This window comes from Eublepharis macularius, chromosome 13 (assembly GCF_028583425.1).
Source record: "Eublepharis macularius isolate TG4126 chromosome 13, MPM_Emac_v1.0, whole genome shotgun sequence".
Classification (NCBI taxonomy): domain Eukaryota; kingdom Metazoa; phylum Chordata; class Lepidosauria; order Squamata; family Eublepharidae; genus Eublepharis; species Eublepharis macularius.
The window spans coordinates 44,081,256-44,095,901 of NC_072802.1; the positions used below are offsets into that span (position 1 = coordinate 44,081,256).

The 14,646-nt window shown below is 47.5% G+C and overlaps 1 protein-coding gene across 1 annotated transcript; it reads right to left on the bottom strand.

The window, feature by feature from the left end:
• Nucleotides 1-223: 223 nt before the first annotated feature.
• Nucleotides 224-13,632, bottom strand: IL2RG (interleukin 2 receptor subunit gamma). Its single transcript, XM_054995730.1, is given in 8 exon segments — nucleotides 224-2,185; nucleotides 3,171-3,255; nucleotides 3,736-3,847; nucleotides 6,216-6,378; nucleotides 8,000-8,142; nucleotides 9,680-9,846; nucleotides 12,019-12,109; nucleotides 13,398-13,632. Coding segments are annotated over 8 exon segments (1,182 nt in total). The 3' UTR covers nucleotides 224-1,999.
• Between the last annotated feature and the right edge of the window lie 1,014 nt (nucleotides 13,633-14,646).

Sequence of the window (14,646 nt, forward strand, 5' to 3'; positions counted from 1 at the left end):
CCCAGGAGGGCCAGTAGACAAGCATGAAAAAGGGCAGAAGAAGATATGGGCATCAAGGAGGGAAGGCTTACATGATTGGGCCCAACAAGGTAAAAATGTAGGGAAGAGGAGTAGACAAGGGCAAAAGAACATTCTCATCAAAGACAGAGGAATTTCTGGGTGCAATGCATCATGGGGTTTGTAGTCTTGAAATAACACACACCTGGTTGCTTTCATATTTTATGTATTTAAAATATTAACACACTGCATGCTTGATAAAATATTGAGTGGAAACAAACTTAAGCAGGCCTTATCAGAAGTAAGTTCTATTTTATTCAATGGGGGTCTACTTATTTCCAGGAAAGTATTCTTAGAATTACAGCCTTAAAGCGCTTTTTCCCGCAAAAATTAAATACAATATGAAACAAAAAACACTAACAAACAATTGCTAAACTTCAGATTTAAAGGTAGACAAAGACAGCAGGATAAAAACTTATCTAAAACTCAGAAGTAAAAATAACCACTAAAATATGTGAATGTGCCCAGAGAATAGAGATAGCACTGACAGACATAAAACACTCGCAACAAAATTAAACCCTTAAAAACCTGAAAACACTTGGGAAACCAAAGGTGTCTTAACCGGGGTCTGGAAGAACATTTGATTTTGATGCCAGATGAAGGCATCTGGGTAGGTCTTCATTCATTGAGGCACTATAACAGAAAAGGCTTTATTTTTAGTAGTTATGTAGAACAGGACCTTCGACAAAGACAGAAACTGTTGGACAGATTCATATGGGAGCCGACAGTCCTATGCATTGCTTGAAGTCTCTGTCCCAAGTGGCTGCAGCCAAACTTCTTGATTCCATTTCTGAGAAAGCTAGCTACAGAGAAAAGCAAGAGCAATAGCCTGCAACTCTCAGTAGACTATACAAGAGCAGAAGAGAACTGAAGAATAAACACAGCAATTGTAATTGGCTCTTTCCAGGGGAGAAGGTTTTATAGAATTGGGCAGGATTAGAAGTGCTAGTTTGGCAGGAAAAGAATCCGGGGGTCACAAGAAGGCAGAATATTCATAATCAGGAACCCACTGAAAAATGTCCAGGGCAGGAATATGGCACATTTGACAAAACCAGCATGGATTTCTATAATGTGTGCAGTCAGTTTGGAACAATACCCAGCACTGACATGCCAATAAATGTTGAGTCTTGCAGTTAGTGAAACTGGGCAGCAACTTGAATGGGCTAACTGCCAAGAAGGTGTAGATGGATTCAGCAAAATTGCCCCTTGGGCAATTCATGGGAGGGAAGGGGATACAGCGGATGATCCTCGTAGGCTTGCAACTACAACTCCTACTTCCTCCCTTGCCAACAAACCCAGCTAACTGCCCTTTTATTATGCTTCAGCTCCTCAAGGTCTCCCTTTGAAGAAGGCACTACTTAAAGATCTCCCATTACTATGTGCTGGCAGCCTTGACCCAAGATTCTGACAGCAGGGCTACCATGACAGTTTGCAGGTACAAAAAACTGCTAGTCTAATTTCTGCAGCACCACTGCTGTTGATGTCTGAAGGATGCACTGCAGATTTCAGCCTGGTAGAATCAGGGGGACCTGAAGAGCCAGTCAAGTCCCATCTGGCCCTATGGAACTGCTGACTCTGGCCTGGCAAATCAGTCTCAGACCAGACAGCTTATTGTCCAGTTACAAGCTAAACTGCTCCCAGACTGCCTGAACCACCAACATCGCTCTAGGCTATGACTCCCATGTATCATGAAAGATTGGGAGGAAGATGCATGGCAGTGCGTGATAGGAAGGCAGGAGCTCCATTGGACCTTGAGACCAAGCATGAAGGCTACAGAGGAAGATCTTCAACCTCATGAGGAAAGTATCCATGGAAGTATTACAGCAGTGAGGGACAGAAAATGGCAAGGTAGCACTGTGAGGAAAGCATGTCTGAGGAAAACCTTAATAGAAGCTGTAGCCAGGAAACATCCCGAACTTGCAAGTGGCTAGTCTTGCAGAGTTTACTCTACATTGATCTTGGGGACAGAGTCCACAGAGACCCCAGGCACCTCCCCAGCCTTGCCCAGAATCTCATTGCTCAGGGGCAAATATCCCCCACCGGGGAGCAATTCAGTGACATGGCAGACGCTTTCACGGTAGCTGGGCTTGAAACTCTCCACGGCATCCTTAGGGACCCCGGCCCACTCCTAGGAAAAGAAACAACATGTTGAGAAAAGCACACCTTTCCCTCCCACTGGGGTTTCCCCACATCACTCCCCTGAAAGTTTCCCAGTTCTATCTGTCCTGTGGGCTAGCAGGTTTTTTCCACACATGCAGGCACTGTTTTCTCTTTGCCTGCCTCCACCTGCTCTGATAACATGGAAAACAGGAGCCTCAGGCTGTGATGAGACCAGTTCAAAGTAATAAGGAGACCCAGGGCCTAACTAGAACAGATACTGAGGATCCTGTGGCTGAAGCTCCCCAAGTAGGGTTACCAGCCTCCAGGTAGGGCCTGAGTTCTCCTGGAATTACAATGGTTCTCCAGACTACAGAGATCAGTTCCCCTGGAGAAAAAGGCAGGGGGGTGGGGGGCATGGACTGAACTCCTTCCACTCCCCAAATGCCACTCTCCCTGGGGGTCAACCTCAAAATCTCCAAGAACTGCCCAATTAGGAGTTGGCAGTCATATATTCTTTCTTTCTAAATTCTCCCCCACCCATACACACATATTGCTGTCATGACATCCATGGTTAGTCAGAGCCTCACATCAGAAACTGTACAATCAACTTAATACTCTTTGAAGCTTAAGCAGGGCAAAGACTTCTGCTCTGGGCCACTATACCAACGGGCAGGGCTTTTTTTTCCAGGGAAAGAGATGGTGGAACTCAGTACCACACAATGATGTCACTTTGAGTCAGCTGGAACAAGAGGAGAGTTTTTTAAAGTTTAAATTGCCCTTGGTGAAAATAATCACATGGCCAGTGGCCCCGCCCCCTGGTCTCCAGACAGAGGGGAGTTTAGATCGCCCTCTAAAGGGTGGAGGGCAATCTAAACTCCCCTTTGTCTGGAGATCAGGGGGCGGGGCCACTGGCCATGTGACCATTTTCAAGAGGCGCCAGAACTCCGTTCCACCGCGTTCCAGCTGAAAAAAAGCCCTGCTAACAGGAAAGGTTCCATGGCAGTGTTTCTTACTGAGAAGTTGCCTTGGTAGGCTGTGAAGAGCTCTTCAAATTTGTTGCTGGGGTTGGGGATTCTGGGCATCAGGACCAGCCATACCCTGTAAGAAGAGAAAGTGGATTAGAGGTGGCACAGCGGTGGGGTTTTCACTATAGAGTTTGCAAGGACCTCTCAGTGCAGTGTCCCAATTTGCAAAGACCTCATCCTACCTACAGGGTCTAATGGAAGGATTATTCCTTAGAGATCTAAAAGTAGTGACTATTCACCAAGAAGCTGCATTACTGATAAATCTAGAGCTCATTCACAAAAATCAGTTTCAGCCATTCAGTAAATAGCAATTTGCATTTTTTTTCATAGGGTCAGATTAGTTTCCAGTCCATGATGGGACGCATGTGGCAAAAGATACTTTCTCACTTACAAAAATAATTTTGGCTGAGTAGCAGAGCAAATGTAGGACCCCCCCCCCTGTGCTAGGCTTCCAGAGGATTCACTGCCTGTAGGGATCTACTTTTTGATCGTGCAGAACAGCACCATCCTGGAGTGTCCTTAGCCCTGAATCTGGTTGGTTTGCTTAGCTCACCTTTCCGTACGCAGCAGGGTAAAGAAGAGCACGATCAGGAGCAAAAGGGAGCAGACTGGAACCAGGACATTCTGCACCCAGAACCACAGGTTCTTTACGTCATCTATAGGACCTGCAAAGTAGAGTAGTTCATAGCTGGGTCTTGGAGAAAGAGGGCTAGTCTCACATGGGGATTTCTTCCTCATGCAATCTCTGAAAGATATAAAGCCTGCTGTGTTGAAGTCAATGATTTCTCTGTACAGCACCTTGCGCCATACCAAATAAATGCCAAAGAGCAGTAGCTGTGGGGCTCCATTCCCCTGAAACTCCATCTAAATCTCTGCTCTAGGGTTCCCCACGTCTTAGCTCTGCTCCCACCAGCTCCAAAATCTCTCTAAGTCAAGTGATGATGCAGAAAACACTGGCAGTCTGGCCTTGGAGCAAAATTTCTGGAAGAAACCCTGCACTGGAAGCCACAAGATCCCACTTGAGTCCAGTCCATTCCAGTCAACCATTTTGGCAGTTTACAACACAGTATGTGGTGCTCATTGCCAGCTTCCATGCCTGAGTTAAATGATAGATTGGTATTGTTCCTGTTGCAGCTTATGAGGAGAAGGCCATCCTTGCACACCCACAAAAAGGATCTATAATTCAGGGTCTCAGAGTTGGATCATTAAAAAGCTGCATGCTCTACATAGACCCAGAAGGTGGAGATGATGCTTCTATCAGACAAGTCACTCGTGGTCCATCCACTGTGAAGTTCTTTGGAAGCAACTCCACTTAGTACTTGACATATAGCTAAGGGGGGCTGCAGGAAATGCTGACACAGACACGCTGCAAAAATGCCCCCCCTCCTGTCCTTTTCTGATGGAAGAAACAATCTCTGATGTAGAATAATACTTCCCATCATTTTCAAACCTGCATTTTTAAAAAGAGTGGAAGTGTTCAGAATGCTTAAATATGTACTTGTACAGAACAAACAAAGTAAAAACAAGAGAATTTTGTTTAACTGGCAGTAGACTGCTACCATTTTCGACAACCAACTCCTATCAAACTTGACAGGATCAGAATGTGTCAAAACCACATGAGAAAAAGGAGCCTGCAAAGCAGCCCTTCGCAAAGGTCAGCTCGCTTCCTCCTCAAAACTCCTCCTCCTCCTCCTCTTGCTGTAGCTACCCACACTGGCAACCTCTTATCACCATCTCCTCCACTTCTTAAGTTCCACCCCTTGCCCACGTTCTCAGATTATTCTCTCCTTGTCTGGCTTTCATCCACACAACACTTCCGCACACTGGCTGCACAAGCTCAGTTCCCACTGCTGATTTAAACCAGCCCCAGAGTAGCTGCTACTTGCTGCTGCATTGAGGGCTGAAAGACTGGCTGCAAGGACAGCAGTAGGGAAAGGTAATTAATAGTCCCCAGCAAACTCTCTCAGAGCTGCAAGCAGCCCTGAGATCACCCAGCAAATCCTGTTAGTCAATAACTATTCAGTGCTGTTTGCCTCAACCGGTACCTTAGCAAATCTGTCCTGCATGTGCTTTGACAACAATTGCCTCCCCTACTATACCAATAAAATGTCCCGTGCAATACCATTAAAGTAACTTCAGATTTGGCCATTTTGAGAATTAGATATATTGAGGATGTTAAAATGAAACAGAATAGCGCTGGGGCTAAGAGAATGATCTGTCACTCAGGAGGTCCCCTGATTCAAATGCTGAGATAAACTTCCTAGATGACCTTGAGCAAGCCAAGATTTCAGAATTTTCTGCAAACTTGGGTCTTCCTTTAGGTCTGTGAAGAATCCCCCCCCCCAATCTGTCTCTAGCTGTCTATTAATCTGCACTCTATGGCAAGGCTCCCCAACATGGTGCTCTTGGGCACCATGATACCTGTCAATACTTCTTCAGGTACCCACTAAGCTTTTCAGAAAATTGGTGGAGCCGTTGTTAGGCAGGGCTTGTTACTGGCTTCCATTATTCAAATAACGGGGGTTTCCACAGCAGCAAAAGCAGTCACTGGAAGACCAGGAGGACTGATCAGCATTACCCCTTCAGGCTTCCTTTCTTTTTATTCCTTATCTTTCTCCCATCCTCCCTCCGGGCCTTTTCTTTGTTTCTTTATATTTCCCTTCTGTGATTCATTGCAAAGCAAGGAGGGAGGTATTCTGTTTGGCTCTGCTCCCTGTGGCAGCCATTGTGGGTGTGGCCCTGCCTCCTGTCCTGTGGCAGCCATTCTGGGGTGGTATCTCTATGCCATCTAAAAATTCCAGAGTGCCCGCAGGCTCAAAAAGGTTGGGGGCCCATGCTCAATGGCATGGTGGAGAATTAGATATATGATAGGGGGCAGTGCTCTGAGCATTCCCAAGTGTCAAATGTTATTAAGGCCAATCAAAAAATTATAGATGACTATGGAGCATAGTAGCCTTACTGTGCCTTTTAGAAATGGGGCTAAGATATTATTTATACAAATCGTCCCTTGCCCTCCAAAAAAGCCCTTCATACCATTGCTGGTGGTATTTTTTCCCCAAGAGAAAGGGCCAGCTGGCTCACTCCAAAACTCGGTGGTCCCACATTTAATGTTTATCTTACTCCGGACATAGAAGGTATAGACTTTCTCTGGATCCACACTGGGTAAGATGAACTTCATTTCTTCCATTTGTGGTTTCTGGAAGGGAACATGAAAGAGATATGGAAAGCAGCCGCTCTCTCCACCAGTCAGGTTGATAAGTAACTATGTTCCTACCCACCCCTATGCCATTGCTTTATAGGGGAAGCAGCTTACACCCCCGCATGCTCTTCAGCCTTCATTTGCTCTGAATCTGCAGAGCGTTAAGGGAGTACGGTCATAGATCCAGAGGAGTTAGCCGTGTTAGTCTGCAGTCGCAAAATAGCAAAGAGTCCAGTAGCACCTTTAAGACTAACCAACTTTATTGTAGCATAAGCTTTCGAAAGCCACAGCTCTCCTTGTCAGATGAGTAAGGGGCAGTACTGAGGCATCAAAATTGCAGGCCATGTGCTTTACGTGGCACTGCATGATATAAAAGCCCAAACGATGTCCTAGTTAATATGGAACACAGCGATGTGAGAGTTAAACAGAATCCAAGCTTTCTGTGTTTGTTTTGGGGAACACTGAATGGCTGTACTTTTTTTGGAAACACCTAAAGCATAGAAAAATAACCCCCGCCCCCCAAGCAAGCAAGAAAACACACTCAGTTGACAATTTGGGCAAAGGTTGAAAAGTGTGGCTATCAATACTCAACTGTGGCCATTCAGTTCAGATAATTAATTCTGAACTTGGCCTCTTGAGCGTGGATCAAAAACTCCACATTACAGAGCCAAGTACAGAAAGAAAATGGTTTTTACAAACTTTTGAGAAAAATCTCAAAAGTAAAGAGAAGGGTGGAACTCAAACCCAAAAATGCTGTATGAGATCTTGTGACACTACAGGGCCAAGCTACACATTCAGGATTTTAACAAGTTGGGTCCTCCTGGTTCTCTGGAACCAACTCAAGTTCCCCACAGCCACAAAGCAAGAAATCATTCCCCCTTCAGCACTGTTTCTGTGTGGGAAAATGGCTCAGAGGGAAGGCAGGAGCCCTTCCTCCTCCCGTGGTGGTGTTCCAAACCCACTTGGGCTCTCCTTTATTTTTTAATAGCCATTTCTGCAGCTGCTGTGTAGTTGTGGGGAACTCAGACCCGACTCGCTAAAAAGCTGAATGTGTAGTTTGGCCGTATGTTACAAGATTTCAGTGGCAACCTGGACAGAGGTAAATTAAAACAGAAAGTGTAATTTCATTCCTGCTGTCCCCCATCAGTTGGGGTGGGGGATGATTCAACAAGGAAACCATGTCTAGAAGAACCCTTTGATTATGACCTGGCTCTGGTTTAGAGAGGGAGGTTTGGAGTAGAAAACGTGCACTTGTAACAATGGGAATCCCAGGGACCAGCAGGGGAGAGAGAATGGGATGTCCCCTCCCTTGCAAGTATTCATGGTCCCCTACTCGTTCTGCGTAATAGACAAAACTATTCTGGGAAGTGAATACATTCTGCTACTTTTAAGGATCGGACTCTCTCCCAGGCCAAGATTCTTCCAAACTCTAATTATTCCTTACTAGGCTAGAGTAAAAACAAGTGCAGGAGGAGCCCAGTGCCTTTCTGAAATGCCGCTATCACCGACGCTGGAGTAATTTCAGGCCCAGTTGATTGCCCATGGCAAAGGCTTCCAGCTGCAATGGCAATACTTCCCCCACAACTATTCCCAGCAGGGCAAGGAGGAGAGCAAGTACCTTCCATTCAGTGTCTGCGTTGCTCTTGTACTCCACCATATGTTCCAGACAGAGCAGGTTCTTGTATGTTGAGGCCCAGGTCAGCTGCAGCTGGTTGTTTCTTAAGCTCAGGATGGTGATGTTAATGGGTGGATTGGGTATCACTAGAGGACAGAAAGGTGGAATGAGTCTTGGCTTCTTAAAGCACTTGCGGCCATTCCATCCCCATAACCTAAACCTACTGCAATTTCCATTGCTTTTGCATTTTGTCCGCACTCTCTCCCAAATTGCAGCAGATTAAAAATGTGAGTTTTCACATGACATTGCCGTGCTTCCATCATTTTTTTTATTTTTCCTTGGCTCTGCTGTAGGTAGGGTTGCCTATTCTGGGTTGGGAATTCCTGGATATTTGGCGGTGGAGATTGGGGAGGGCATTGTTTACGAATGAGAAAGACTTCAACAGAGTATAATGCCACAGAGTCCATCCTCTAAAGCAGCCATGTTCTCCAGGAGAACTGATCTCTGTAGTCTGGATTGTAATTCTGGGAGAACAGAATCAGGCCCCATCTAGAGGTTGGCAACCCTAGAGATGACAGATCTGGGGGTGGGCTGCTCTGCCCAGGACTGTAGTTTGGGCCTAGTTCTTCTCATCAAAACAGCAGGTGAAGTAGTACAGTTGTTTCTGGGTTGTACCGCTTCAGGCTGAAGATGGAGCTCAGATTTTCAAATGCTCCTGCATAGCAAAACAGATTCCTACACAAAGAAACCTGATGTGTCAGAAAGAGTCCCTTCTTCCCCACAAAAACGAGCTTTTTACCTGCCCGATAATTGTTTTGTATGAAGGAACATTTGATCACCTGAGCACCACTTGCAATCTGAAGAAGTACAGCAGCGAGTTGCCTTGAATGCATGAACACAAGAGGCTGCTTTATACTGATTCAGACCGTCAGTATTGTCTGCTCAGACTGGCAGCAGCTTTCCAGAGTTTCAGGTAGAGGCCTTTCACATCACCTACTACCTGATCCTTTATAACTGGAGATGCAGAGTATTGACCCTGGGACCTTCTGCATGCCAAGCAGATGCTCTGTCCTTCAGCCACGGACCTCCCCTCCCTGCCTCCTCCTCAGCTGTTGTTTGTGAGAAGGAGACTTGGGCTGGGCCACCATTCCTTGCTGAATTTTATTTGTCTTTTCTTAGAGGCCTTATAAAAATAGACCTTCACAGTATAGACAGGAGGGGTAGCTCTGACGCTGTTTCATTTCTGGTCACGGTTTAGCGCTCCATCTCTGATTTGTATATATTTTTTCAACTAGTTACATTTCTTCAAAATAGATTTTGGATTGGATTGGTTTGGCACTCTTGTCCATTTGCATTTTAGATCGATGGGCAAAGGCAAAACTATTACCTGCCCATACCTGTCATGGAATTTTGTCTGTCAACCAGCATCTCCAGCAGCAATGAGCTACTGCCCCTCGGCTGCTGCTTGTGCTGGAGGCCTACCCTAGAGTGGGAATCCAAAAGGGTCAGGTGGCAACTAAGCTTTATGGGGATATTTCTGTCAGGGGAATAGTGGGGCTTTTAAGACATGCGGAAGAGCTCGCACCGTTGGCAGTGGGCACCAGTAGAGAAGGGCCATGACTTTGGTCTCATTCCTCTTGTGCTGTGGGCAATGCTGGGGTTTGGTCCTCTAGGACACCATACCTAGGTTTTGCAGATACATGGTGAGTCTGATGCCCCCGTTGCTTGTATTGACATAAATGTTGAAGGAATAATCCAAATCAATCTGGCTGCTGTTGAACCAGCATCCTGTGTTGACACCATCACTTTGGAGGTAATGCTGACACTCTACCATGGGATTGTTTGCATACCTAAGCAAAACAAAAAACAAAAAAAGAGGATTGAGGTGTGTCTTCCTATGTTGTTATTGGGAGCCAGTGTAGATCACCATCCATAGGGAAGTCGTCTTGCCCTGGGAGGCTGCAGCTTCCAAGCAGCCTCCAAGGGGAGCTCTACATTGAACAGGGCAAGGGGTGCATCACTTACTGAGCCCGCAGGCATTTTTGAATTTTAACAAAGGATAGTGGACACCATCACAAAATGGCTGGCATGGGGGTGGTACGGCCGGACACAGAATGCTGCTGCTTCTGTTACTCCCTGAATCTCGACAGATGCAGATTCTTCAACCATAGCAGTGCTATGTCGGCAGGTTTTCAAGCCCATGAGACAATCTGTGTCTCTGGCTAAGCTGCATGCACATGGCTGTGATGTACCTGTTTGATATGAAATTAGTTTCAGGTAGGTAGTCATGTTGGCCTGCAACAGAACAGCAAGATTTGGCAGGGCTGGATCGAGGGGGGGCAGGGGGGGTAGTCTGCCTCCGGCGCCGCCAGGGAGGGGGCGCCGGGAGCAGCTGCCAGCTGCCGGAGCGCACAGGCGGCAGCATGGACAGCCTCGCAGCCCCCCGCACTGCTTTTCGCCTGCCCCGCAGGACAGGGGGCAGCCAGCTTGCCGCGCACCCCCTGTCCTGCAGGGCAGGCAAAGGGCAGCGTGGCCACCCATGCCATTCGCCTGCCCCGCAGGAGAGGGGGCAGCCGGCCGCCCCCTGCCCTGCGGGGCAGGCGAAAGGCAGCATGGGGGGGCTGCGAGGCCACCCGCGCCATTCACCTGTGGAGAAGTGAATGGCGCGGGCGGCTTCCCAGCCCCGCACACTGCCTCCGGCGCCCCGCGTGATGACATCACCAAAATGATGTCATCACACCATGCCAGGAGTGCACGTGCGCGCAGCCCACGCAAGGCCAGACTAGGGTTGCCCTGGGCGCCAGCAACCCTAGATCCAGCGCTGGGATTTGGGTCCAGTGGCACCTGAACAAGATGTTCAGGATTTGGTCCAGGAGCACTTTAAAGACCAACTAGATTTTCAGGGTATCAGCTTTCAAGAGTCAGAGCTCCCTTTGTCTTTCAAAAGCTCATTCCCTGGAAATATCATTGTCCTTTAAGGTGCTACTTGACCCAAAACTTGCCTTTCTTTCTACTAAAGACCAACATGGCTACTTGCCTGCAAGATTTTCAGGGTATAAGCTTTCTGGAGTCAGAGCTCCCTTCTTCTCACTATATCCGAAGAAGGGAGCTCTGACTCTTGAAAGCTTATACTCTGAAAATCTTCTTGATCTCTAAGGTACCACTGGACCCAAATCCTGCTGTTCTGTCTGATATGAGTGCAGCCCTTTGGGAGTCAGTCAGCTGGCAAGGAGCACAATGAAGCTCCCTGGGTTGTTTTTTTCTGCTCAGTTCCAAGCCCATTTGTATTTTATCCTCAGGATTTAACAAACAAGCGCCAGAATGAATACTGGGAAATGTGCTGTTCACAGGAAACATCCCAGTACTAGGCTAAACCTGAGGACAAAACAACACAAATGACTTTCAACAGGTCAGAATCTTTCTCACTGCCAGATGGAGCAATTTAGAAAAAAATGCTCTGGTTACTGCCATAAGCCAATATTCCAATTGATCTAAGAAGATTTCCAACAGTTGGGTAACTCTCACAGCAGAAGGCATTTGGAAAGGTGTAGATTCTCCAATTGTAGCAGTAGCAAGAAGGGAGAAACTCTACCTGTTGTTGCTTTGTTGGATATAGCAACCATACCAGGTACCCTTTTATTTTCTCCTTCCCTTTCCTGGGTAAAAAAAATGCTGAGCCCACCCACCTTCATCAACAATGATCACAGCCACTAAGGATCCCACCTTATGATCTCTGGACCTTTGTGATCTACAGGTGCCTGGCACATTCCATTCAAAGGCTGCCATCTTTCTCCAGAGGTCACCTGTACCAATGGCATCCCTTGAGTTATAGGGGAGGCTCAAACCCAGATAGGCAAGTGTGGTCGGTGGTTTTCCTCACTGTTGCTTGGTCTCCAATGAAGCCTGCCCCATGACCACAAGAATGCAGCAAAGGTGGGGATTGCCGCACTGGGGAAGAAGGAGTCCCAAAGGATGGGCAAGGGAGATGCGGACCCAAGGACAAAATGGCAAAAGGGACATACCAGTAGTACATGTAGTAATTGACAGCTGGTTTCTGGCTTCTGTCCCACTCACAAGTCATGTAGTCCTCATTAAAGACTGTGCACTTCACATCTGGGAAAGAGAGCCCCACAGGCTTGAGTGAGCCCCCAAGGACACACATCCTGGATAACTCATCCTATGCTTTATCCATTTTAATCCTATCTGGCTCTGGACGCAGCAACCACAAAGGCAGAGGAAGTTGTTCATTTTTTAGAATAATTCAACCTTCAACACTCAGGACTACCTAATGGTGAGGGGTAACTCAACAGCATGCTGGCTCCCCACCTCCACCCCTGCCCCAGTTCCAAAGTGGCTGCGCTTCCTCAGGCTACCCAGTTGGAAACTACCACTGACAAGAGCTTGCCCGCCATTTTGTTGAAAGCCTCAACAGGGAGATTCCTGTCCTCTCCAGGCAGCTCGCAGCATTAATTGGCCTTCTAACAAAAGGCAGTTAATTTTAATATTGTTGTATCATAGAGGAAGCCCTAGACTGAGTCAGCCCAACTCAGGAAGAAATAAAGAAAACAAGTTTGTGTCAGCTCAGACATTTCCAATGCTCGCATTTTTTAAAAAACATGCCGATTGTTTTGGTATCCCTTTTCCTCAGTGGTCAGAGAAGCAGGTCAGAGATGGCAGCAAAAAGGCCTGCAGTTCTGCAGCAAGGAGATGGCAATATTTTCTTGGGGCCTCTTGGTTTGATTTATTAGACTTTTAACCCGCCTTTCCCACAAGCGGGCCCAGGGCAGGTAACAACATCAAATCCACATACAATAAAAGATCAAAGCATACAAAACACGCAATAAAATACATCAAGTATGGCGCAAATACAGATTAAAACGAATCCACGTTGTAGCGCTCAGTATTACACAGTTATGGGGTGGGAGACAGCAAAAATGGACAAGCAAAAACAAACTAGCAAAAACTGGCTGGGAGGGGGTCTCAAAGAGCATTCCCCAAGCTGGCAATGTTAAGGTCTGGGGAGGGGCTGCGGTGCTGGTAGAACCTCTGCTTACTGTACAGAAGGTCCCAGGTTCAGTCCCCAGCATCTCCAGTTAAAAACAGGATCAGATAGTAGGTAATGTGAAAGCCCCACCTGAGCCCCCAGAGACTTACGTGCGCTCTGAGCAGATGGATGGTCCGATTCAGTATGTGGCAGCTTCGTGTGTTTATGTGTAGCCACTTGGGTCAATGCACACATGAATGCAAAGAAAGCCATTTATTTCTGCAGCTGCACAGGCCCAAGTCTGGGAATTTGTGGATGTCTCAGATGGAAGGCCAGAAGCTCTTGCCTGGTGAGGTTCCTTTCTCCTTACCCTTTTGCCTTCCCTGTGAGTTGGATGGGGGTGGGGGGTGGAATTACCTTGAAGCTTAGTGATGGCTGCGGTTCGTTTGCCTGGGCCCAAGAAGAGAAGGGCCAGCACCAGAAACACCCTTGGTTCCGTGCAGATATCCATTGCCCTTGTAGCGATCCCAGCGTGGCATGAGAGGAGGCTGGTGCACTGAAGAGCTTCATGCTCAGAATCCAAGGTCATGCAGGCGGGATGTGGTTTTGAGGCTGATGCTGGGCCCAAGAACACTCAACTTCCGCTTGTCATGGCTTCCTGTGGAAAGCCCCGCCACTTTGCTGTGATGGGGTGGTGGTGGAGGGTCCGAAGACTTCTGAGTCAGCGGATAAAATCTTCAGCAGGTTGGGGCAGGCCACATGCCTACACTGAGAAACAACCGAGCAGATGGCCAGAGGGAGGGAGCCTGGTGCTGGATCTTGCCACTGCTGCTCCCATTGTCCCCCAGGCACCATACTGTGCTTTTGGGACACTTGTTGACACTGTAAGTAGCTCAGCTGACATATCCCTGTGGGAGCATCCAGCAGGAAAATGGTTTCGGCCTGAGCTGTCTTAGGAATAGGGTTGCCAGCAATTTGGAGCAGCAGCAGCAGCAGCAGCAGCAGGAAGAAAGGGTTGCCAACACCTCCAGGTGGAGGCTGGAGTTCTGGAATTACAACTGATCTCCACACTAGAGAGATTCGTTCCTCTGGATAAAATGGCAGCTTTGGAGGGCAGACTCGAGAGCCAAGCTACAAGTGATGCCTGACACAGGTTGGACACTTGTCATCTTCCCTCAAGTTTTGTTGGGAAATATAGGCATCCTGGTCTTGCAGCTGTAATGGACAGCCAAGCTGTAAAACCAGGACGCCTACATTTCCCATCAAAACTTGAGGGAAGCTGACAAGTGCCCAACCTGTGTAAGGCGTCACTTGTAGCTTGGCTCTAAGGCATCACATCCCTTTTGAGCTCCTTCCCTTGCACAAACTCTGCCCTCTTTGGGCTCTGTCCCCAAAGCTCCAAGAATGTCCCAACTTGGAGTTGACAACCGTAAGCTATCTAGGTAGGTGACCACTTCACTGACTCCTCTCCCCTTATTTTGCTGGCCTGCCACTCCCTACATATTCCCAGATGGCAGCTTTGTGCCCTTCCAGCAGGGCTTATTTTGTTCCGAGCCCTCTTGTCTAAGGCCCATTCAATGGCTGCCCAGTGCCTGTGGAACAGCCTCCTGAAAGAGGTCAGAAGAGAACTTCTCTCCTCCGGGCTTTCCAATGAGAATGTAAGACA